Raw genomic sequence first — 25276 nt, 5'->3', positions numbered from 1 at the left:
GTAGTAACACTACGCAACCAGTGCTCAGTAGTAACACTATGCAACCAGCGCTCAGTAGTAACACTACGCAACCAGCGCTCAGTAGTAACACTACGCAACCAAGGCTCAGCAGTAACACTACGCAACCAGCGCTCAGTAGTAACACTATGCAACCAGCGCTCAGTAGTATAACTACGCAACCAGCGCTCAGTAGTAACACTACGCAACCAGCGCTCAGTAGTAACACTACGCAACCAACGCTCAGTAGTAACACTACGCAACCAGCGCTCAGTAGTAACACTACGCAACCAACGCTCAGTAGTAACACTACGCAACCAGCGCTCAGTAGTATAACTATGCAACCAGCGCTCAGTAGTAACACTACGCAACCAGTGCTCAGTAGTAACACTATGCAACCAGCGCTCAGTAGTAACACTACGCAACCAGCGCTCAGTAGTAACACTACGCAACCAAGGCTCAGCAGTAACACTACGCAACCAGCGCTCAGTAGTAACACTACGCAACCAGCGCTCAGTAGTAACACTACGCAACCAACGCTCAGTAGTAACACTACGCAACCAACGCTCAGTAGTAACACTACGCAACCAGCGCTCAGTAGTAACACTACGCAACCAACGCTCAGTAGTAACACTACGCAACCAAGGCTCAGTAGTAACACTACGCAACCAGCGCTCAGTAGTATAACTATGCAACCAGCGCTCAGTAGTAACACTACGCAACCAGCGCTCAGTAGTAACACTATGCAACCAGCGCTCAGTAGTATAACTATGCAACCAGCGCTCAGTAGTAACACTACGCAACCAGCGCTCAGTAGTAACACTATGCAACCAGCGCTCAGTAGTAACAGTAAAATAACAACAGAGTTCTACTAGTGATCTGATGATCACTGTTCAGAAGTAATGAATAATGTTGCGTTCACTTTCCAGGTAGATATATCTTTATCAACCAATCAGCTTTATAGACTATGCTAGATAAATGGTAGCCAGAATTTGTGGTAATGGGTGACCTCTCCACTGTAGCCTCCTTTCATGTTAAACAGCGCTTCTAGTTGCGCACTCGGTAGCGGTGGCCATCTTTTTTGCTATGTTACAGTGTTTCCCAGGAAAACAATGTAACTTTCCATTTCTTGCTCGCTCAGTTTTGCAAATAAGATGCTTTATTAACAGTAAAAATTCGAAAAAAGACACCTGACACTACAGAGTCATACAGATCCCATGTTTAACGCCAATTGCATCGCATGGAGGATAGGTGTATGTGGACTCATTTCTAGAAGGGTTGACATTTTAGTGACGGCGGTTAGAAGCCATTGATAGCCGGATAAAGTCTTTAGCTTAAAAGCAATGTACTGCTGATCCTCTATGATTAACAGCAGGAACACAATAACATGCACATATGCAGGAATACACTTGGTTGGTTCCTATAGGATGACCTCTGATTGCAAAGAGAAAAATGCACAGGAAATCAAAGAGGATGGAGAGGAAACAGAATAGATAGGTTTTTTCCAAGAAAAGGGGAAAAAAATGCTTAGACCAGTCAGCATAAATCAGCTATTAAAACAGCATCAACCTATAGTGCATGTTACTTTCCACATTAAAGCTTCTTATAAACCAATGACATTTTAGATTATGGGACAAATAATTTATAGTCTGCTATGCACAAAAGTTCAAACCCGAGTGAGATGGGGAGGAGTTTATTCAAACTCCACCCACCTCATACAATATTATCTGAATAGTGGGGGGGTGTTTCTGTTAGTTCAATAAGGTATGGAAAACTTATATAAATGTTATACTGTAATGCTATAAGATGCCCTGTAATGTAGGTTAGAAAGAAAAAAACAATCAGTTCAAATAAAGTATACATCTAAAGATATGGTGGTGTGTATGGCTGCACAGTCATGATCAGCCTTCCATGCTGTTCTTTGAAAGTTCCATGTTTTATGAATAATTGAAATATTAATTCTATTACTAAGAATAGATGAACAGGCTGTCAGCTCTGCCCTGTGGGGACAGAAATCCTAATGTGCTACACCATTTGGTATTCCTTTACCACCCCCGCCTTAAACACATAGCACGGTGACAATGCCACATTGCCTGCTGTAAAAGCCCATTCAGCAGCAATTGTATCCTTTCCTCCCACACACTTGCACAGAACACATTTAGCTGTGGACTCCAGCGACTCCTGCTCGTATCTTTTCAAAGGATATTTCTTGCGTGTTTTTCTTTGACAGCTGCTTCTTGAGTGTTGATAGCTTTGTTTATACTCACAGCCTGAAAGAGGAAACATAGGAACAGGGTGAGAGACTGCTTGGAACACAACAGACTGATCACAAACTGGTAACGGTGACACTCAGCACTGCAGCTGTTTCTAGACCCCCACAAAGCTGGATCTCAGAAAACCCTTGGCGATCCTGGTCTGAGGTGCCCTATACACATAGCAATATACAGGCATCTGGGGCCAGATGTATCAAGCTTCAAAATGTGATAAAGTGGAAAGTGATAAACAACCAGCCAATCAGCTCCTACCTGTTATTTTTCAAACCCAGCCTGTAACATGGCAGGTAGGAGCTGATTGGCTGGCTGTTTATCAGTCTCCATTTGATTACTTTTGAAGCTTGATACATGGCCCTTGGTGAGCGATGTTACTTAATTTAACTACATCGCTCATAAAATGCCCCTATATCACTGTGTGTGTAGGGGCCATAGCGATCCGCGGCCCCGCACGTCACTATCTCCCGGCATGCTGGTCCTGACAGATCGTTCAACACATCGGATGGCACAAAGCAGGATGGCACATCGCTGTGTGCTAAAGTATTATGCTCAGTGTTCTGAGTGATCTAACATCGCTCAGCACTCTCAGCGGGTCGCTACATGTGTAGGGCCCATATATGCCGCAGTTGCCAAATTTCTGTGTTTTTGTTTTTGCACTGTCAATAAGGGTGAACAAAGGGCAAGGCCTAAGATAACCGTGAATGACCGCTGCTAATGATAATCATGCCATAAACCTAAACCTAGACGGCAGCGGCTCCATTTGTATGTAACTCTACCATATCTTGCTTCACTGACCCACTATATGTAGTGGCCGGACCCCTGTTTGGGCCTCTATATTTCTACCGCACATCTGTATATTTGTTGTCCCCAGAAAGCACCTTTCATAGACAAAAATGTTTATGCCTATGCAATATGACACAGTGACAGACATCCTGGATGATGACCTGGATGTAGATAACAGTCCAGCTCTGAGCATAAGAGTCATCTCTGCATCTATTTTACAGCTGCTCTCAGCGGCCGGATTAAACGTCCTGTAGAAGTGAATGTGGTTACAGTACCATACGGATAGTCATTTCTCAGAGCCACCCATGTGACCGTTTGTACTGTAATGTTCCGACAATTATGTAGTAATCAGGTCTGTAAGAGCTCACTGACCTGTGCACCACAGAGGGCAGCACAGAAAAGCTTTTTACTGGTGTAAATTCTCTCTAGGGCAGGTTCTAAAGCTGACATACTGTACAGTACTTTTCAAGCGAAACAAAATCAATTGCAGTTAAGATTTCAATTCCATGAAATGAGCACCTGAAATGGGTTACCTCACTCAGCCAATGATCACAGGCTGTGAGGTCGACTGCACGTCTCATTAAAATCCATTTAATGCTATAGAAAGTTATTGTCTAAAGGCTAATTCAGGGCCATTTACTGTCAGAGAAGTTCAAGTTTGGATCAATGCCATACTAAAAATATGCACAAAATTCTCTAACCTAGACCAGGGGTTCTCAAACTCGGTCCTTAGAACTCCACACAGTTCACATTTTCCAGGTCACCCGGCAGGTGCACAGGTGCTCTTGTGATTCTGTGAGGAGACCTGCAAAATATGCACTGTGTGGGGGTCCTGAGGACCAAGTTTGGGAATCAGTCTTGCAGGATCTGGTGCAATGTGCATGGGACTGTGCATCGCAGTGGACCTGCTGTCAATTACATGAAATTTTGATGCTTTTCATGAGATTAATCACTGCAATGGCATGAAAAAATCCCAAACTGCATGTGACTCGCCCTAGTGTATGGGGACCACAAGTCATCCAGGTGGGTGGATTGGACCGGAATATTGCCTAAATCGGTCAGATTGTACAATATGCACTTTCCCATGCAACAATAATGTGCAAACCTGTTCATATCGCTAGCAACACGATGCATGCTAATAAAGGACAAAACAGTGATTGTTTTGTCCTTCATTAACATTGCTCCAGTTCGTATGGGCAGTCTAGGCTTATAGGGATGCGGGTACTTGTGTATTAGCCCGTCACCCATTACGTAGTTTGCGTAGTGGTGTATTGAGAATACCAATACACCACTAAGCTGGCTACGTAAACGACGTAACTTACGTAAACTATGTAAATTACGTAACTTGTTCAGGAGCTGTGCTAATACACAATGGTTCATATCTCCACTATCCACGTCATACCCCCAGTGTCCATGTGGGCGTGGAGTTAATTTTATAAAGTGTGGCAAGCGCAGCGAGCCACCGAGCCTGAAGTGTATCCGCGTCCCCTCGCCACCTTGCGGGGCTCGCTCTGTCCGCCACACTTTGGGCTCGGTGGCTCGCTGCGCTCGCCTCACTTTATAAAATTAACTCCGCACCCACGTGGCCACTGGGGGTATGACGTGGATAGTGGGGATATGAATGTGTTAGTGTGTAGTGCAGTGCTTTATACTTACCCTCAACGATGTCCCTGGCACCAGCGTTCCGGTCCTCCGGCCACTCTCCTCATGTCCCCGGCACCAGCGTTCCACCTCCGTGTCCCCATATGCAACGTACGGCAGCAATGTACGCAATTGGAGAAATGGGAGAGATGGGAAACCGTGTGATGCTCCCCCAGCGGCAGTATGCTGAATTACGTACATTGCTACAGCCACCGGGAGTGTCATGGAGGAGGAACGCTGTCACCGGGGACACGGAGGAGGAACGCTGCCGCCGGGGACACGAGACGAGTGCCAGAGGAGGGGAACGCTGGTGCCGGGGACATCGTTGAGAGTAAGTATAAACCACTGTACTACACACATATTAGCAGGGTGCAAGGCTAGGCTATGCTGACAACGTAGCCTAAGGTACGTTGTCAGTGTAGCGTAGCCGGGCGCCCTGCTAATACACAAGTACCAGGATTCCTTATGTCGTTGGAATGAAACCCAGTCACTCCAGTGTGTACCCAGCTTAATGCTTGCATATTATTTAAATATTTTAATTAACAGCGAGAAATTCTTTGGCGGCAGTGTTACCCAAATAAGACCATACAGATACAAAAATTGCATTTCATAGGCCTTCAATAAGACTATTAAATTCAACTTTGAGCATCTCTATAAGTGCATGTCGCACTTCTACCTAGAAGCCCGAGTGCTCAAACCCACATGCATCTCTGCAACAAAATACACAAACACATGGGAAGTATCAACGAAGATCTAGAGCTGGGTACACACTAGAGCAGTTTGTTCTTTCATGTACCCCTTGATTAGACTTTTCATTTATGAGTACCCCCTTCTGTCAATTTGGAATATTCACAGTACTAATGAGTGGAAGTGAGAAGTGTGCCTGTCCTTATTTAAAGGAGTAGTGGGTAGCTCCCAGTGGTTTGCTGGTTGAGCAAAATCACGAACAGACACTGATGACACTACAGATGGAACCGGAAATGACACACCGTTTTTGTCGGGAGACTTCTTCTTCCGCCATTACCTTATTATTTTCAAGTACCCCAACTGGTCTGCAGAGTACCCCCAGGGGTTCTAGTACCCCAGACTGGGAACCGCTGCACTAGAGTGACCGCCAATGTGAATTAAGCGTACACACATCTAATGGAAACTAACATGGCTATAAAATACATTTAACGGTTTATGACCTATTTCATGTTTCCGGTGTACCCCAGAGATGACAATGGTAATGTAGACGAATGAGTAACTACCAAAAATATGGTTCAGTCATTTTTGTTTTTAGTACATAAAGCATTGTAGTTCATACACCAACACATTGTGATACGTTCCAATGCAATATTTTCATACAACTACCAGAAAATGTTCACAGTGTTTTCATACCTTTAAATGGACATTGGGACTGGTGCACTCCCATTGGGAATTAAACTGGTCATCACAATACAGTACATTTGTTTTTAATACTGTCCATTTAAATGGAGAAGGGATCATAAAGGGTTATAGACATTAATGAGGCTAAACCAAGTAGCATTATAATCGGACAATGGATGGACTTGTTCACCATTTCAACCAAACATATTTCCAGACTACTGGCCAACCTGGAACAAATACAAGGAGAGATTGGTTCTATTTTATGACCAAAAACCATGAAGTTGGCATGCACATGGGTCATAGACACACGCACACTTTGCAAGTCATCTGGATACAAATTATTATAAACATAGCTTATGGGAAAGCAATGAGTAATAATACTGTCTGTCCCGGCCCCTAACCAGTTCCACCCACACAACACTAATATTTGAAAATCAAGCTACTGGTTCCTGCAACTCTTCCATTATAAGGATCCACTACATGTTTAATCCGTTTATTCTTTTTGTACAAATCCTTGGAGCAGAGCTTTTTATTAAAGTATAGTCTGTCTATACAAAATGTGGTTTATTACAAGTCAGACCGGCCGTCAAGAGCTAAATCCCTATGTGTTTGTACTGTATGTACCACCATAACCTTGGGACAAAGCTACAGTATGTCTCCTGCCTGTTGAGACTAATCTGGGTCACAGCTTCAGTCACATAAAACATATAATCTATTCTAGATAAATTACACAGGACATGTTATACAAAATTAGATAATTTATATAAAGAACAAAGGATTAGAATGGAACGTTCAGCAAAAGCTTATTTGGCCTTATTATCTATTTGAATATTTTTTATATACTTATAGGAACTTTATGATCTGCAGAACAGTTTACTGAAACAGACTAGTAAAGTCACAGATTATTGGATATTGGATTATATTAGTTAAATTGTGTTTGAATGTAAAAATATAAAAAAAATACACATGTGGGAATGAAAGGACATGTAAACTTGGATAAGGGCAGCAATTATTAAGCCGCAAATATGAATGGGGATCGATTGATGAGGGTTCAATGAACGTATTTGTAGCCTTTGAGGAGGAATTAGATCTACTTTTGAACTGCTTTATAATTTGTGAGCATCTTCTCGGGAATAATATACACTGTTTTCACAGTGCAGATGATTTATTTATTTATTTACAGTTCCTTATATAGTGCAGCATATTCCGTTGCACCCTACAATTGAAAACAACAGCGATAAAACAAACCGGGTAGAAACAAACCGACAAAGAGGTAGGAGGGCCCTGCTCGCAAGCTTACAATGATCGCTGATGTCTGAGGGCAGATCAGGGTAGCTCCAAGTGTATTGCTGGTTGGGCAAAAGCATGAGGAGACACTGCTGTTGGAACCGGAAGTAACACAACGTGGTTTCCATGACAAAAGGAGACTTCTTCTGCCATAGGGGGCCATAGGGAGACTTCTTCTTCCGCCATTACCAATATTAAGTACCCCCAAATGATCTGTAGAGTACCCTAGGTTGGGAACCCCTGCACTAGAGCGACTGCTAATCTGACTTTAGCGTACACACACTTCAATCTTTCTAAAGTTGTCACCTTTGAAACATTGCACGTGTGCCTATAGGACCTTATTCAGTGAAAATGTTTGTGAAAACGATAGCGGGTGGGAAGAAGCCAGGGATCTCAATGGCAGATTTCCTGACCTCTGTATGAATGGCTATCTGTATAATCGCCATTGATGGTCATCAACTATTTAATGGATTAACATTGCTACTTTTTTTACCAACTGATGGTCATCCCTGTTTGACTGACTGGTCCGTGGGCCAAGCAGAACCTGGCAGTTTAACTTTGGGCCTGATTGAGATTCGCTTGCCGGGCTGTGACTGATTGGTCACCGACATTTTCTGGATGTCATCCAGAAAGCACAGGCCTTCCCTAAGCATTGGGAGGGCTGCTGATGTCATCAGCGGCCTCTTTCTCTGCACAGCCTTCACAGCACCAAGTGAACCCTGGTTTACTCAGTGCTGCAAGCAGGAGGAAAATCATTCTATGGTGAATCCACTCCCCCGCCCATGTGCATGTTCTCAGCTGCCTGATGGGAGGCTATACCACTTACCCACTACCCTTTCTGTGAAGTAATTTTTTCAACATTTCCCCTGAACCTACCTCCCTACATATACACTTGTATGACATAGAATGGGATGTATTCCTAAGTATACAATTGTATGACATACAATGGGATTTAGGCACACCCCCCCCCCCCCCCCCCCACTATCCACGCCACCCCAAAGCGTGGCGGAACGCGTCCTCCCGACCTATTCATACCCCCACTATCCATGTCGGTGTGGAGTTTTTATATAGTGTGGCGAGCCCGAAGCGTGGCGAGCGGACGCAGATTACGTTACATGTATTTTGCATCCCCTCGCGGGGCACGCTACGCTCGCCACGCTTCGGGCACTGTATTAAATCAACTCCACACCGACGTGGATAGTGGGGGTATGAAAAGGTCGGGAGGATGCGTTATGCTGCCCCTCGCCATGCTTCGGGGTGGCGTGGATAGTTGGGGTGGGTGCCTAAATCCCATTGTATGTCATACAAGTGTATAGTACATTAAATGGCATCGCACCCTATAAATCACATGCGATAACATGCGATTTTAAGTGCGATGCGATCGGATCGCACCGCCCAAGGACAGAGAGCAGTGAATAAATTGCATAGGAAAATCGCATCGCATGCAAAAAATCGCATGCGATGCTATGCGATTTCCCTATGGTGCAGTACGTATGCTAATTGGGCGCCCTGCTAATACATAAGTACCTTAGAATTAATGTGCTTACGCAAATCTATTTTCAGCAGAGTGTATGCCCAAACCCCATCATAACAGGCTCACCCTCAAATGATTTTTACACTGGGCACAAGTCATCAATGGCTCAGTTTAGCCAGAGGCTTACTCAGCGGTGTGTTGGAAAAAAGCATATGCCGTCTGGTGCTGACATCACACACCATCCCCTAAATCGCTCAAGCACGCCTGCGGTTCACGGGACCCTACCAGTGTTTTCGTAAGCACGCCTACGTTTTCATAGGCACACCCACTAAATGGCCAGTTTCCACCCCCAGACACCTACTTCCTGTCAATCACCTTGCAATCGGCCAAAAAGTAGCAGGACTTCATCGCTGCCAGGCATGGCGCACGCGGTTGATCTACAATCGGCTGTCGTGCGAATTTGCACCCGTGCGATCAGGTTTGAATTAGCCCCATTATACCACTGTGTATGGTGTTTTTTTTTCTCCCAAATTCACAGTTCACAGTCTAACTTGAGGTATAAACACTTCTGTTTAGGGGTCTATTTTTAGAATGCAATGTGAGGCTTTCCCGCACCAGACAGGAAGCACCACTCCTTAGTTTCAGCACAGCTCGTTTTCTGCACCTTACACTCGGCCATGTACCTCTCCTGCACCGCAGCCTGAGCACATCCTTATGGAGACCAAGCTGTGAATCTATATTTGATATCATTAAAAGAGAGGCGTTCTGAAAGGTCATCTCTGTAGTAGACATCAAAGTTCTATTTCAAAGGGGCATGGGTTATAATTGCTATTATGGCTATTTAACCCTTTCTGCTCAATTGCTATTCATGTGATACATGCAGGTATCAGAAACCAATTAGGCAGCCTAGGCCTGAGACCCCTGGTGGTTAACCACGAGAAATCACTTAAAAGGCAAGCATTCTTAAGCCGCATACACACTAAGCAATCCCTGCGGATGGCGATATTGCGTTTGCCAATACCGATGTGTACTCGCTCGCCTGTACATGAAGTGAAAGTTAAGTCCAGTGCTCTTAGTAGCCAATCATAAAGCATTTAGACAGTATCAGAAGCATCTCTATATACCACCACATAACTAAATCTAAGCATGAGAGGTATTCCCAATTTACTAAATGTAATATTTTTTATTTATTATGAGGGGTGCCATGAAAACAATGCTAAAAATCTAGGGTGCCGTAATTCAAGAAAGTTGGGTTAGAGGCTTGCAGCACTCTGATTAGCAAACAGACGATAATACTGACCAATCACGGAGCCAGGAGCCGTCTGCTGCATATGTCAGCTTCATGGGATAGTTGAAGCTTTAATAGGAAATATCAGATAAAATGTGAGACAAACTTAGGAGTCTTTGTATAAAAATACAAAGATTTGGCATCCCTGTGCTATATATACAAAAAGTGATTACATAAAGGTGATTATCATTTAGAAGTAATTTCAGGACCACTACATAAAAGTAGAATAATGCACAGGAGAGCCAAGTGCTCTAACTGGATTATACAGGAGCATCGGAATGCAGTAGCCTTGTTATTAAACATTAGATACAGTACTCAGCAGCAGCATTAAAGGGCATCATGAAAGCAGAGAGGCTAACAGCTCACTGAGCTGACACAATGCCAGCACCAGATAAATTGTGATAGTCTCTGGCTGGCACGTCCATTCTGATTAACAATGGGCAGAGCTTCAAAAGTGAACCAGACATCATTACACAGTACTACACTAATGTCTTCAAAGCATCAAATCCCAGTGTGACAAGTAGGAACGTTTAACTTTATCTTTATATTTTGCATTCCCACTCCCTTTAATTTATATAGTGTAAATACATTATTTAGGCAGGAAATGCCAACACACTGCATGTGTATGTCAGGGGTAGAGATGTATGAAGCAGTGATGAGGGAGGAGGAGTGAGCCAGAGGAGAAGTGGCCCATGGCAACCAATCAGCACTGCAGTAACATCTGTAATTTGCATAATATAAAATTATACAGAGCAGCTGATTTGTTACCATGGGCCACTTCTCCTCTGGCTCGTTTCTTCCTTATCACTGCTTCTTACATCTACCCCTCATTTGTGTAATTAGTGGCAAGCATAAAAGCGGCAAACATATGCCATCCACAAATGGAAACAAGCAACGTGTGTCGCCATTGACCTGCTTAGCATAAAATGGGTAAGAGTGTTGCATTGTGGGTCATGCCACATCCTCTGGCACCAGAAGCATCCCATACCTCTCAGCAGTCCAAATCTTGGTGGGACAGGCACTATTCACAGACTACTATACGGCTGATATTTGCCAGTGTCTCCTGGGTAGATAAGGGCTGGGTATGGGTATATTTTGTCCCGATTTCTCGTGTGTCCAAGTTTTTTTTCTGCAACAGCTGCCTGCAGCAGGGATGAGGGCAAACAGGACGTCCTAGCCACGGTGATCAGGGATGCACCTTCCAAAATTCTGTAAATCAGGACTTTGAAGTGGACTGTTGGGGCTGCAGGATGGCACCTTTCAATTGGGACTGTTATCCAAAAATTGTGACAGTTGAAATGTATTAGTATCTATTGATTCAGAAAACTGTAATTCATTCTGACAGTATTATCTCAAAACAGAAAATATCATGGGGCAAACAAAATCATGAAGTGTTCGGGAACCAGTCAGCCAAGTCTTGTGCGAACAGGACTTTATATGGAGTCAGACAAAATATATGCCTATAGACTGCAATAAAAGTGATTTAAATATGAGAAGCCCCAGCACTGGATACTTGGCTATTATGGTTGTTCAGTCCGGACCTGAAAATATTGATGGGCTCTATTCATACAGAGGTAAAAAGCCTTTTCTCACTCCAGTTAGTGACCAGTGTACCAGGCTGTATGTGGGGGTTTTTTGGAAAAAATAATATTTCCCAAAGAACGATATTGCGCGAGTTTGAGCAGCCCTGTAGTAATGGGTAGTTGATGCGGAGGTATTTGCTGTGAGGCAAGAAATTACTGGGCGCTTGAAGGGAGGGGGAGGGGAGAGGGTAAGTAAAGGAGTTAATGGACTGAGAGTTAAGGGAATAAAGTTTGAGGACAGAGAAATAAAAATAAAATAAAAATAAAAAATAATAAATAAAAATAAATAAAATAAGATTGTGCGCTTATGTTTACACTCTCTTGAGAGGTTATTTTGTAGGAGGCAGCAGTCCAGAGTATGTAGCTAACTGTGCTAGTCTAGCCCTGGCATCTAACCTGGTAACAGGGGAAGGCAGCGGCGTATATCGCCGGTCTGTGTCTTCCGTGTGTGGCGGGCGGCTTCCGGTGACGTCACTTTCGTACGGGACTTGCGGCGTGTATGCTTGAAAAAGCATCCTGTTGGATGTGAAACGCGTTGGATTGGAAGAGGAGCAGGACAGCTATCAAGGGGTGCCTTACCGCTCACCCCCAGCTACACGCCGCAAGTCCCGTACGAAAGTGACGTCACCGGAAGCCGCCCGCCGCACATGGAAGACACAGACCGGCGATACGCCGCTGCCTTCCCCTGTTACCAGGTTAGATGCCAGGGCTAGACTAGCACAGTTAGCTACATACTCTGGACTGCTGCCTCCTACAAAATAACCACTCAAGAGAGTGTAAACATAAGCGCACAATCTTATTTTATTTATTTTTATTTATTATTTTCTATTTTTATTTTTATTTTTTTATTTTTATTTCTCTGTCCTCAAACTTTATTCCCTCAACTCTCAGTCCATTAACTCCTTTACTTACCCTCTCCCCTCCCCCTCCCTTCAAGCGCCCAGTAATTTCTTGCCTCACAGCAAATACCTCCGTACCAGGCTGTATGTCAGGGGCTTCACCAGCAACTTCCCTCCCATCCATTTGCATTGTGCCAGTATCCATATATCGACTTATGACAGACAACCTCCCTGCGATTCCTTTCTCTTTGCTCATCACCATAGCTGTTGTTATGGTTGTTTCCTAAAGCCAAGGATAGCAGCAAGGGATATGCTCAAGGGACCAGTGTCCATCCCAATACTACATGCAATATAGCCACAAGATAGCTGTAGCAAAGCAGAATGCGATCTCCTGGTGTACCGGGGACTTATACCCAGGATCATGGAGGGGCCTGCATTTCAGACTACTTTGGTTTTTATTGCAGTATCAAACTAGGCCATTTTTACAACCCGAAAATGGTCCAGCGATTGCACGAAAACACATGGAATCAGGTATAGGTCCCCAATTCCATGGGTTATCCCGAATCTGGCAGATGATTATCTGGTTTTTGCTTGCTGTTCATAATCCCCGATAAGTGCGGGTATCAGGTGATACAAACGCCAGCATCCAGGGGCCAATTGGATAGCCCCCAGCTAACCAATTATCTGCAATCAATGATGTGGATAATTGGTGAATACATATAACGAGGATTTCTTCTCCCTTTAATAGCTAATGGTACAATTCAATCGCTACACAAGGAGATGTATTCTCTAAGTCCATATGAAGTTAAATGATGTGATGAAAAGCAAAACAGGTTTATTTTCCGTTACCATTTCCAGCACAGAAATAAGAAATTGCATTTTCCTATTTTTAGGTTCTTTTTCCAATGAAACCAACAAATCTCTTAGTTAAAACAAATCCCAGTAATAAAAATACACCCAGTCTAAAAATATAATTATGACACTAAAATAAATATTATTCCAATTACCACTCATACAAAGGACCAAAGTTGGAGGAGACATTGCATCAGATGGTTCAGAAACCGCCCGCATTCTACCAAGCGAAAACAGCAATCTAAAAAAAGCCTGGAACAGACTTATGCAAGCTATATCACAGTCATACATAACTCGAAGACCTACATTGACATAGACACCAAAAAAAAAACTTAGAAACACATGTCAATATGTTGACCTGTCTGCATGTTAAATGTTAGTATTTTGACCATGTCAGTCAGTTGAACATGTTGGTATAATGAATGTTGGTATATTGACCATGTCGGTATTTTGCCTGTTGGTCAGCGGGTGTTGGTACAATGACCGTCGGTCAAGCGTCCATTGGTAAATAATACTGAAACCCATTTTAAAGGCACAATAATAGTGCAAACGACCCAACTAAAGGAACAGCTTTAGAATTATAATTCAATGTACAGTACCTAACGATGGTCGTTCAAAGCCTAATAAAATGATTTGGATTATTTGATTTGGTTATTAAAGCATTTACATTATACCAAACGTAGAGCCCCTGATTAATATTACACCACATAATAATGTCCCTCACAGTAGTACACCCTTATACATGTTATGCCCCACAGTAGTGCCCCTTATACACAGTAGTAATGCCCTAGAAATACATAATGGCCACAGTAGTAGTGCCCCTTAAACACATAATGCCCACTGTACTTGTGCTCCTTACAAATAATGCCAACAGCAGTAGTGCCCCTTACACATAATGCCCACATTAGTAGTGCCCCTTACACATAATGTTCACAGTAGTAGTGCCACTTATACACATAATGCCCACAGAAGTAGTGTAACTTTTGAACATTTTTACCACATTAGTAGACATCTCTGCCTGCACACACTCAGGCTCCTCTTCAGCTGCACACCATTACACTCCACTCCTGAGTCATGGGAGAGGAAGAAAGGAAGGACGAAGAGGGGAAGGAGGACAGTGCTAAAGACTGAAACCTTTAGTGACTTTGATATAGGGGTGGATCCAGAAGAAAATTAAAGGAAGGGAGGGGGAGCGTCATAATAGGGGAAGGGAGTTATCAGTAGTATCGAGTATTTCTGCACACTCCCAGAAAAGGAGAAATACACAGGGTGACATACATGGGCTAACAGAGGGACATATACAGGGTGACATACATACAATGACAGATTATTATGAATAGGGGCATACACAAAGAGTGGGTCATAAACAGTGGGTCATGTACCCCACCACCAAGTAGCTGCTGAAGAAGACTCTGAGGCAAATTCCTTCTCAAATAGGCCAATTCCTGTGCGCTGCAGGTGGGGCAGATCATGTGCATAGAGAATTAGATTTGGGTGAGTTATTTTGTTTCTGTGCAGGGAAAATACTGACTGCTTTATTTCTACACTGCAATACAGATCTCACTTTGAAGTTAAACCCCACCCAAATGTAACTCTCTCTGCACATGTTACATCTGCCCCACCTGCAGTGCACATGGTTTTGTCCAGTTGAGAAGGAATTCTAAGAGTGAACCAGAATGAGACCCTCTGTGCCGGGACGCCGCGCACCCTGTGAATCTGCAATCCCGCCGAAGACGGGAGGAAAACCGAAGCCACGGTGTACAAGTCAGCTCACAGCCGCTGTGCTGTGCCGCTGGCAATGGAAGGTAGAGACAGTTAGGTAACATCCAGGGACTCCACTTACTCCTATAAAGGAGTGTAAACATTGTTTTAAATAACCAAATTCTTTTCCTACAGGTGTTCACTCATATTTTAATTAATAATCACAGATTGCTCCATTTTCTAATTTACATACCCGAAGCATAATGAACAAAGCTAGCCCACGAGGGCATCCTTTTTAATGTTCTGAACAAGTTTAATGATGTTCTAAAGTCTTTTATGCTTACCTAGGGGGTCCCATGTTCTAAACTATCTATATATCCCAAAAAAGACACGAAAACTGGGTACACAATACGTCTTTTGAAGTTGTCCGATTCCAAAAGACATTTTGGAAAGACAAAGCGATCAAATCGTCCTGTGTGTGCGCTATTGGGCCTGATTCAGTATGAATAGTATATGATAAGTGGCTCTCCTATTACATACACTTTCAGTGTTCCCAGGCCTGAGACTGAAGAGCTGCAATCACAGCTAATGTTGCATGCTATTATACAGTTTACAAGCGCAGTGGTAGCCGACAATAATTTGACAGAAGCATAGTAGCAAAGCAGGGAATGTGCAATGGGTGGCAGAGACTTTCCCCTTACTCAGGCACACTATCTCACGTTAGATGAACGGATACTGGAGGGAAATTTTCTTCAAAGAAAAAGAAGTAATAGAACACGAGGACATGCACTGAAACTGGAGGGAGGTAGGTTCAGGGGAAATGTTAGAGAGAATTACTTCACAGAAAGGGTAGTGGATAAGTGGAAAAGCCTCCCATCAGAGGTGGTAGAGGCTAAGACAGAAGAATAATTTAAACATGCTTGGGATAGGCATATGAATATTCTCACAAATAAATAAGGATTAAAAAGGGTTGAGATTACCTGAAGGGTAAAAAAAAGGGGCAGACTAGATGGGCCAAATGGTTCTTATCTCCCATCAAATTCTATGTTTCTATGTTTCTATAGATACTGGTATTAGCTCCAGCGGCTGAGCTAACTACTGTACAGTCACACTGACTTTAGGTGGCCATACACTGCTGCAAATTCACGCAGCAGTGTAAAGCCAGATGATCCCCCTTTATTGCATGCAGTCCTTTTGCATTTGATTTATCGCATGGGATCCCAGCAAGTTCTGCCGCAAGCTGTCCGTTCCAACATATCCTACGTGCAGCACTTGCGATCTAGGGGATCGGATCAGAGCGGATCTAAAACACATGTGATTTGCCCGATTTCTCAGCCCAAATCGCACAAGTGTATGGCTACCTTAACCCCTTCCCGACATTTGACGTACATTTGCGTCATGGCCGGGATGTACTTCCCGACGCATGGCATAAATGTACGTCATGGCTTTAAACTGTCACCGCGTCTATAGACTTTCCCCTTACTCAGGCACACTATCTCACGTTAGACAGCAGACATGTCCCTGCATGCCCAGGAGGGGTGGCGATGCCTCCCCCCCGTCGGCGATCGCTGTGATTGGCTGTTCAAATGTGAACAGCCAATTACAGCGTTTTCTGTGTACCGGCGAATAACGTTCGCCGGTGACACAGGGATCGGTGGTGATTGGTGCTGTAAAGTACAGCACCAATCACCACGGGGTGTAAGGGTGACACTGGTGTCACCCCACCTCGCCCCACCCGCCCCCAAAGGCCGTGATTGGTTCGTCGGACCGACGGACCAATCACAGCCATGGAGGGTGATTTAAACTAACGGTGACTGCACTGCAGACGCCATTCCGGTCTGGAATTGCGTGCAGTGCGGTCACCGTACCTATCTGCCGTGATATACTGACCTGATCCTTGCAAATACTTACCTGATCACCTGATCACTGCTTGTAGCGTGCTGGATGCTTCCTGGATCTGACTTCTTGTGACTTCCTGCTGCTGCTGCAGTGTGATAGAGTTATAGATAGAGAGATAGAGAGAGATAGAGAGAGATAGAGAGAGATAGTGACAGAGAGTGCTATATTTTGTGTCTGCTACCCCCCCTTTTTGGGGGTGCAGGGTTTTTTTTATATATATATATAACTGTCAGTGCTGCTGCTGCAGTGTCATAGAGTGATAGATAGTGATAGATAGTGAGAGATAGAGAGATAGAGAGAGATAGTGACAGAGAGTGATAGAGAGTGCTATATTTTGTGTCTGCTACCCCCCCTTTTTGGGGGTGCAGGTTTTTTTTTTATATATATAACTGTCAGTGCTGCTGCTGCAGTGTCATAGAGTGATAGATAGTGATAGATAGTGAGAGATAGAGAGAGATAGTGACAGAGAGTGATAGAGAGTGCTATATTTTGTGTCTGCTACCCCCCCTTTTGTGCTGATCAGTATATCTGTGCTGATCAGCAACTTTTTGGGGGTGCAGGGTTTTTTTTTTTATATATATATATACCTGTCAGTTGCTGCCAGTTGCACTGTCAGTTGCACCAAAGGTTGTGCACCTGCTGCCCCTCACTGGTAATCAGTGTCGCATCAGTGATCATCTTTTTTTTTTTTTGAGGGTGCTGTGGGGTCTTTTTTTAATTTTTTTTTTTACACACACTATGATTTTGTGGGTGTCCTGTGGCCACTGTGCGCTGATCAGTGACGTACATCACTGATCAGCTTTTTCGGCACAGGGTTGATCTATTTTTTTTTTTTTTTTGATCAAATTCCTGTTGCCTTTGAGCGCTGTTCAGTGACAGACGTTACTGACCAACATCTGTGCTCAATTTTTGGCGCAGGACCTTTTTTTTTTTTTTCTGCACTACATACACATACCCCCCCGGATTGAAATAAAGTTTGTACCCCCCCTACACTATACACGTGTTGAAACATTTCACTACCAGAAACACAAAAATAAAAATGGCATCCCAAATGTCATCCCAAATGTCATCCCAGTCATCCAGAAGAATGTATTCAGCGGAGGAGGCATATGCCATGCTTGCCTCTGACTCTGACACAGCCAGTGAGGCAAGCGGGGAATTTGAAGGATTCATCTTAAGCTCCTCTTCCTCCTCTAGTGATGAGGGACCCCCTCAAAGACGCCCCCGTAGAGCAGCTGAGACCCCCCCCCCCAATAATTGATCTCGTATGGACCCCACCACCAGACAATTTTGAGCCCCAGGTTCCTGAGTTTTTGGCCATCCCAGGAATCCAATTTGATTCCACAGGTCTCAGAGAAATTGACTTTTTCAAATTATTTTTCTCTGATGATTTTATAAATTTAATGGTGGACCAAACTAATTTATATGCCCAGCAGTTTATTGCTCAAAACCCCACGTCATCATTTGCTAGGTGGACCCCTGTAGATGCAGTAGAGATGATGACGTTTTGGGGTCTGGTGTTTCATATGGGCATAGTAAAAAAGCCAGAAATTAGGCAATATTGGAGTACAGATGTTCTGTACAGCACCCCACTTTACCGTATGGCCATGACCCAGACTCGTTTTGAGTTAATCCTTAAATTTTTGCATTACAACGATAATGCACAGTGCCCACCCAGAGATGATCCCACCTTTGACCGGCTATTCAAAGTCAGGCCGGTCATTGATCATTTCAGTGCCAAATTTGAAGAGATGTACATCCCAGATAAATTCATTTACATAGACGAGTCCCTTATACATTTTAAAGGAAGGGTTAAATTCCGCCAGTACCTTCCCAGTAAGAGGGCAAGGTATGGCATAAAAATGTATAAGCTGTGTGAAAGCACCTCAGGGTACACCCACAGGTTTAGGGTATATGAAGGGAAGGATTCAAGAATTGAACCGCCAGAATGCCCCCCCTCCCTCGTAGGTGTTAGTGGAAAAATTGTCTGGGATTTAGTGCACCCCTTCCTGGATAAGGGTTATCACCTCTATGTGGATAACTTTTACACCAGCATCCCCCTGTTTAAGGCCCTTGGTTCAAGAGGTACAGCAGCTTGCGGTACTGTGCGCAAGAACCAAAGAGGCCTCCCAAAAACGCACATTGCCCAAGTAATGAGAAGGGGTGAAAGCAGGGCACAATCCACCGAAAATATGTTGTTGGTCAAATATAAGGACAAGAGGGATGTCCTTATACTGACAACAATTCACGGAGACAGTACCACCTCCGTTCCTGTACGAGGTACCAGTACCCACACCTCAAAACCTAATTGTATCCTGGATTACAATAAGTACATGGGCGGAGTGGATCTTTCAGATCAGGTACTGAAGCCGTACAGTGCCCTGCGGAAAACAAAAATCTGGTACAAGAAGCTGGCCGTGTATATCATCCAGATGGCACTGTATAACGCTTACGTGCTATTCCGTTCTACCAGCCAGAGGGGGACATTTATGCACTTTCAAGAGGAAGTCATAAAGAGCCTAATATTTGGGAACCAGCAGGCAGAGGGCCCCAGTACTTCTAGTACTGGCCCCCGTATTGTACCAGGGCAGCATTTTCCAGATGAAATCCCCTCCACTGGAAAAAAGGGCAGGACACAAAAAAGGTGCAAAGTTTGCTATAAAAAGGGAATAAGAAAGCAAACTATTTTCCAGTGTGACACTTGCCTTGACAAACCCGGCCTATGTATAAAGGAGTGTTTTAAAATATACCACACATCTATGGATTATTAGGTTCATCATTTCACCATGCTTCGGGGGTCTTGCTAATGCCACATAGCACCCACCATTCATTCCACCAGAATCTGAGCCGCAAAATCCAAAAATCACTCCTTCCCTTCTGAGTCCTGCCATGCACCCAACTGGTAATTTTTGGTCACATATGAGGCATTGCCATACTCGGGAGAAATTGGGGCACAGATTTTGGGGTGCTTTTTCTCCTTCATACCTTCTGAAAATGAAAAATTTTGAGCCAGAACTGCATTTTTGTGTAAAAAAATGTAATTTTTCATTTTCACTGCCCAGTTGTATCAAAATTGGTGAAACCCCTGGGGGTTTGAAATGTACACTATACCCCTAGATGAATTCCCTGAGGGGTGTAGTTTGCAAAACGGGGTCACTTGTGGGGGGGTTCCACTGTATTGGTGCTTTGGGGGTCTTGCTAATGCGACATAGCACCCACCAACATTCCACCAGAATCTGTGCTGCAAAATCCAAATATCACTCCTTCCCTTCTGAGTCCTGCCACTTTTTGGTCACACATGAGGCATTGCCGTACTCGGGAGAAATTGGGGCACAGATTTTGGGGTGCTTTGTCTCCTTCATTCCTTGTGAAAATGAAAAATTTTGAGCCAGAACTGCATTTTTGTGTAAAAAATGTAATTTTTCATTTTCACTGCCCAGTTGTACCACAATTGGTGAAACCCCTGGGGGTTTGAAATGTACACTATACCCCTAGATGAATTCCCTGAGGGGTGTAGTTTGCAAAATGGGGTCACTTGTGGGGGGGTTCCACTGTATTGGTGCTTTGGGGGTCTTGCTAATGCGACATAGCACCCACCAACATTCCACCAGAATCTGTGCTGCAAAATCCAAATATCACTCCTTCCCTTCTGAGTCCTGCCACTTTTTGGTCACACATGAGGCATTGCCGTACTCGGGAGAAATTGGGGCACAGATTTTGGTGTGCTTTGTCTCCTTCCTTCCTTGGGAAAATGAAAAATTTTGAGCCAGAACTGCATTTTTTGTGTAAAAAATGTAATTTTTAATTTTCACTGCCCAGTTGTACCACAATTGGTGAAACCCCTGGGGGTTTGAAATGTACACTATACCCCTAGATGAATTCCCTGAGGGGTGTAGTTTGCAAAATGGGGTCACTTGTGGGGGGGTTCCACTGTATTGGTGCTTGGGGGGTCTTGCTAATGCGACATAGCACCCACCAACATTCCACCAGAATCTGAGCTGCAAAATCCAAAAATCACTCCTTCCCTTCTGAGTTTTGCCATGCACCCAAATGGTATTTTTTGGTCACATGTGAGGCATTGCCGTACTCGGGAGAAATTGGGGCACAGATTTTGGGGTGGTTTTTCTCCTTCATACCTTCTGAAAATGAAAAATTTTGAGCCAGAACTGCATTTTTGTGTAAAAAAATGTAATTTTTCATTTTCACTGCCCAGTTGTATCAAAATTGGTGAAACCCCTGGGGGTTTGAAATGTACACTATACCCCTAGATGAATTCCCTGAGGGGTGTAGTTTGCAAAATGGGGTCACTTGTGGGGGGGGTTCCACTGTATTGGTGCTTGGGGGGTCTTGCTAATGCGACATAGCACCCACCAACATTCCACCAGAATCTGAGCTGCAAAATCCAAAAATCACTCCTTCCCTTCTGAGTCCTGCCATGCACCCAAATGGTATTTTTTGGTCACATGTGAGGCATTGCCGTACTCGGGAGAAATTGGGGCACAGATTTTGGGGTGCTTTTTCTCCTTCATACCTTCTGAAAATGAAAAATTTTGAGCCAGAACTGCATTTTTGTGTAAAAAAATGTAATTTTTCATTTTCACTGCCCAGTTGTATCAAAATTGGTGAAACCCCTGGGGGTTTGAAATGTACACTATACCCCTAGATGAATTCCCTGAGGGGTGTAGTTTGCAAAATGGGGTCACTTGTGGGGGGTTCCACTGTATTGGTGCTTGGGGGGTCTTGCTAATGCGACATAGCACCCACCAACATTCCACCAGAATCTGAGCTGCAAAATCCAAAAATCACTCCTTCCCTTCTGAGTCCTGCCATGCAACCAAATGGTATTTTTTGGTCACATGTGAGGCATTGCCGTACTCGGGAGAAATTGGGGCACAGATTTTGGGGTGCTTTTTCTCCTTCATACCTTCTGAAAATGAAAAATTTTGAGCCAGAACTGCATTTTTGTGTAAAAAAATGTAATTTTTCATTTTCACTGCCCAGTTGTATCAAAATTGGTGAAACCCCTGGGGGTTTGAAATGTACACTATACCCCTAGATGAATTCCCTGAGGGGTGTAGTTTGCAAAATGGGGTCACTTGTGGGGGGGTTCCACTGTATTGGTGCTTGGGGGGTCTTGCTAATGCGACATAGCACCCACCAACATTCCACCAGAATCTGAGCTGCAAAATCCAAAAATCACTCCTTCCCTTCTGAGTCCTGCCATGCAACCAAATGGTATTTTTTGGTCACATGTGAGGCATTGCCGTACTCGGGAGAAATTGGGGCACAGATTTTGGGGTGCTTTGTCTCCTTCATTCCTTGTGAAAATGAAAAATTTTGAGCCAGAACTGCATTTTTGTGTAAAAAATGTAATTTTTCATTTGCACAGCCCAGTTGTATCAAAATTGGTGAAACCCCTGGGGGTTTGAAATGTACACTATACCCCTAGATGAATTCCCTGAGGGGTGTAGTTTGCAAAATGGGGTCACTTGTGGGGGGGTTCCACTGTATTGGTGCTTGGGGGGTCTTGCTAATGCGACATAGCACCCACCAACATTCCACCAGAATCTGAGCTGCAAAATCCAAAAATCACTCCTTCCCTTCTGAGTCCTGCCATGCACCCAAATGGTATTTTTTGGTCACATGTGAGGCATTGCCGTACTCGGGAGAAATTGGGGCACAGATTTTGGGGTGCTTTTTCTCCTTCATACCTTCTGAAAATGAAAAATTTTGAGCCAGAACTGCATTTTTGTGTAAAAAAATGTAATTTTTAATTTTCACTGCCCAGTTGTATCAAAATTGGTGAAACCCCTGGGGGTTTGAAATGTACACTATACCCCTAGATGAATTCCCTGAGGGGTGTAGTTTGCAAAATGGGGTCACTTGTGGGGGGGTTCCACTGTATTGGTGCTTGGGGGGTCTTGCTAATGCGACATAGCACCCACCAACATTCCACCAGAATCTGAGCTGCAAAATCCAAAAATCACTCCTTCCCTTCTGAGTCCTGCCATGCACCCAAATGGTATTTTTTGGTCACATGTGAGGCATTGCCGTACTCGGGAGAAATTGGGGCACAGATTTTGGGGTGCTTTGTCTCCTTCATTCCTTGTGAAAATGAAAAATTTTGAGCCAGAACTGCATTTTTGTGTAAAAAATGTAATTTTTCATTTGCACAGCCCAGTTGTATCAAAATTGGTGAAACCCCTGGGGGTTTGAAATGTACACTATACCCCTAGATGAATTCCCTGAGGGGTGTAGTTTGCAAAATGGGGTCACTTGTGGGGGGGTTCCACTGTATTGGTGCTTGGGGGGTCTTGCTAATGCGACATAGCACCCACCAACATTCCACCAGAATCTGAGCTGCAAAATCCAAAAATCACTCCTTCCCTTCTGAGTCCTGCCATGCACCCAAATGGTATTTTTTGGTCACATGTGAGGCATTGCCGTACTCGGGAGAAATTGGGGCACAGATTTTGGGGTGCTTTGTCTCCTTCATTCCTTGTGAAAATGAAAAATTTTGAGCCAGAACTGCATTTTTGTGTAAAAAATTTAACTTTTCATTTTCACTGCCCAGTTGTACCACAATTGGTGAAACCCCTGGGGGTTTGAAATGTACACCATACCCCTAGATGAATTCCCTGAGGGGTGTAGTTTGCAAAATGGGGTCACTTGTGGGGGGGTTCCTAACTTTTAGCATCTTATGGTGCCTAGAATCCTACATGGTGCCTAAAAAATAATCTCATAAAAAGGAGGCTCCAAAATCAAGTAGGTGCTCCTTCTATTATGAAGCCTGTGGTTTGGTCAACGTGCACACTAGGGCCACATATAGGATATTTATGAAAACAAAAGAATTGGGGGAATCAATTTTTAGTCACATTTCTCTAGTAAAATCTACTGTGTTCCTTAGAAAAATGTATTAAAATTGCAAATCTGCAAAAAAAATTGAATTTTGAAATTTCACCTACACTTTGTTTTAATTCCTGTGAAACACCTAAAGGGTTAACATACTTCCAAAATGCTGTTTTGAATACTGTGAGGGGTGCAGTTTTTGAAATGGCATCATTTATGGGGGTGTCTCACATACAAGTCCCTCAAAGTCACATCAGAACTGAACTGTACCCTAAAAAAATCAGTGTTTGAAATTTTCTTGAAAATTTGAGAATTTGCTATTCATATTGTAAGCCTCCTAGTGTCCAAAAAAATTAAAAGGAAGTTGAAATAATGATGGAAACATAAAGTAGACATATGGTCTATGTAAGTTATTAACTATTTTGAGTGGTATGATTATTTGTCTCACAAGCAGAAAATTTAACATTTTGCAAATTGCTAAATTTTCCATTTTTTTACGACATTTTGGTATTTTTCACAAAAAAACACAGACTGTATCGACCCAAATTTACCACTAACTTGAAGTACAATGTGTCACGAGAAAACAATCTCAAAATCACTGGGATAAGTAAAAGCAAAAAAAAGTTATCCCCACTTAAGTGATACATGTCAGATTTGAAAAAAAGGGCTCTGTCAGGAAGGCAAAAACTGGCTGTGTCAGGAAGGGGTTAAGACTACTGAGATACAGGAACTGTATTCATTTACAGCTTCATTAGTATCTTATATATTCATTCAGCACTTCAAAAATGCTGCAGGAAGATGCAACTGGAAGTTTTCTGGGAGATACAATCAATAGCAGCAATATCTGAGACTGCAACTCCCTTATTAGTCTTATCGCACCCCATTTCCCTATCCAAAGCATCACAGGGCTCTGGCTTTGGGTCAGGGGGGTAAATTTACTAAGATTGAGTGGGTGCAAATGGACCCATCGAACCCATTCGATCTAAACAGTCTACGGCTAATTTACACTGATTTTCCATTTTTCCAAACAGCAACTTCAGCCGAATTCGGCTGAATGAATGAGTTCACCATCAATAGAATTCAGTTGTATATGGCCATGAGTTCTATGGTGGTCGGCTCATTTACTAACATTCGTACTGCTGAATTTGGCTACGAATTCAGCAGGAAATCCAAATGGAAAATGCGACACATTTGCCATCCATATGTAGCTGATCCTGTCCTGGTTTCCCAAATACCGGCGAAAAATCAAATGGGGTCCTACTGTATTCATGAAACCAGCACCAGGGGATTCCCTCATTCTCGGGAAGGCGGCACAAATGTCAACACATTTGTGGCTCCTCAGTTCCTTTGGTGTCGGCTTTTTGTGGTGTGTTATTTTTTAATCCCCTGGATGACTACTTGGACCAAATTATGTCATAGGGATGAGGGGACACCTTTATTGGGGG

General features: G+C 43.6%; 1 protein-coding gene across 1 annotated transcript in view; it reads right to left on the bottom strand.

Annotated features, from left to right (window-relative positions):
• Positions 1 to 25276, bottom strand: part of HIP1 (huntingtin interacting protein 1) — a 110707-nt gene that overhangs the window by 69583 nt on the left and 15848 nt on the right. Inside the window, exon 2 of the mRNA XM_083172261.1 lies at positions 2204 to 2267. Coding sequence (XP_083028387.1) covers positions 2204 to 2267 — 64 coding nt within the window. The remainder of the gene's footprint in view (positions 1 to 2203; positions 2268 to 25276) is intronic.

The sequence above is a fragment of the Crinia signifera genome, chromosome 2 (genome assembly GCF_055691185.1).
Source record: "Crinia signifera chromosome 2, ASM5569118v1, whole genome shotgun sequence".
Lineage (NCBI taxonomy): Eukaryota > Metazoa > Chordata > Amphibia > Anura > Myobatrachidae > Crinia > Crinia signifera.
This window is presented reverse-complemented; position numbering and strand designations above follow the sequence as displayed.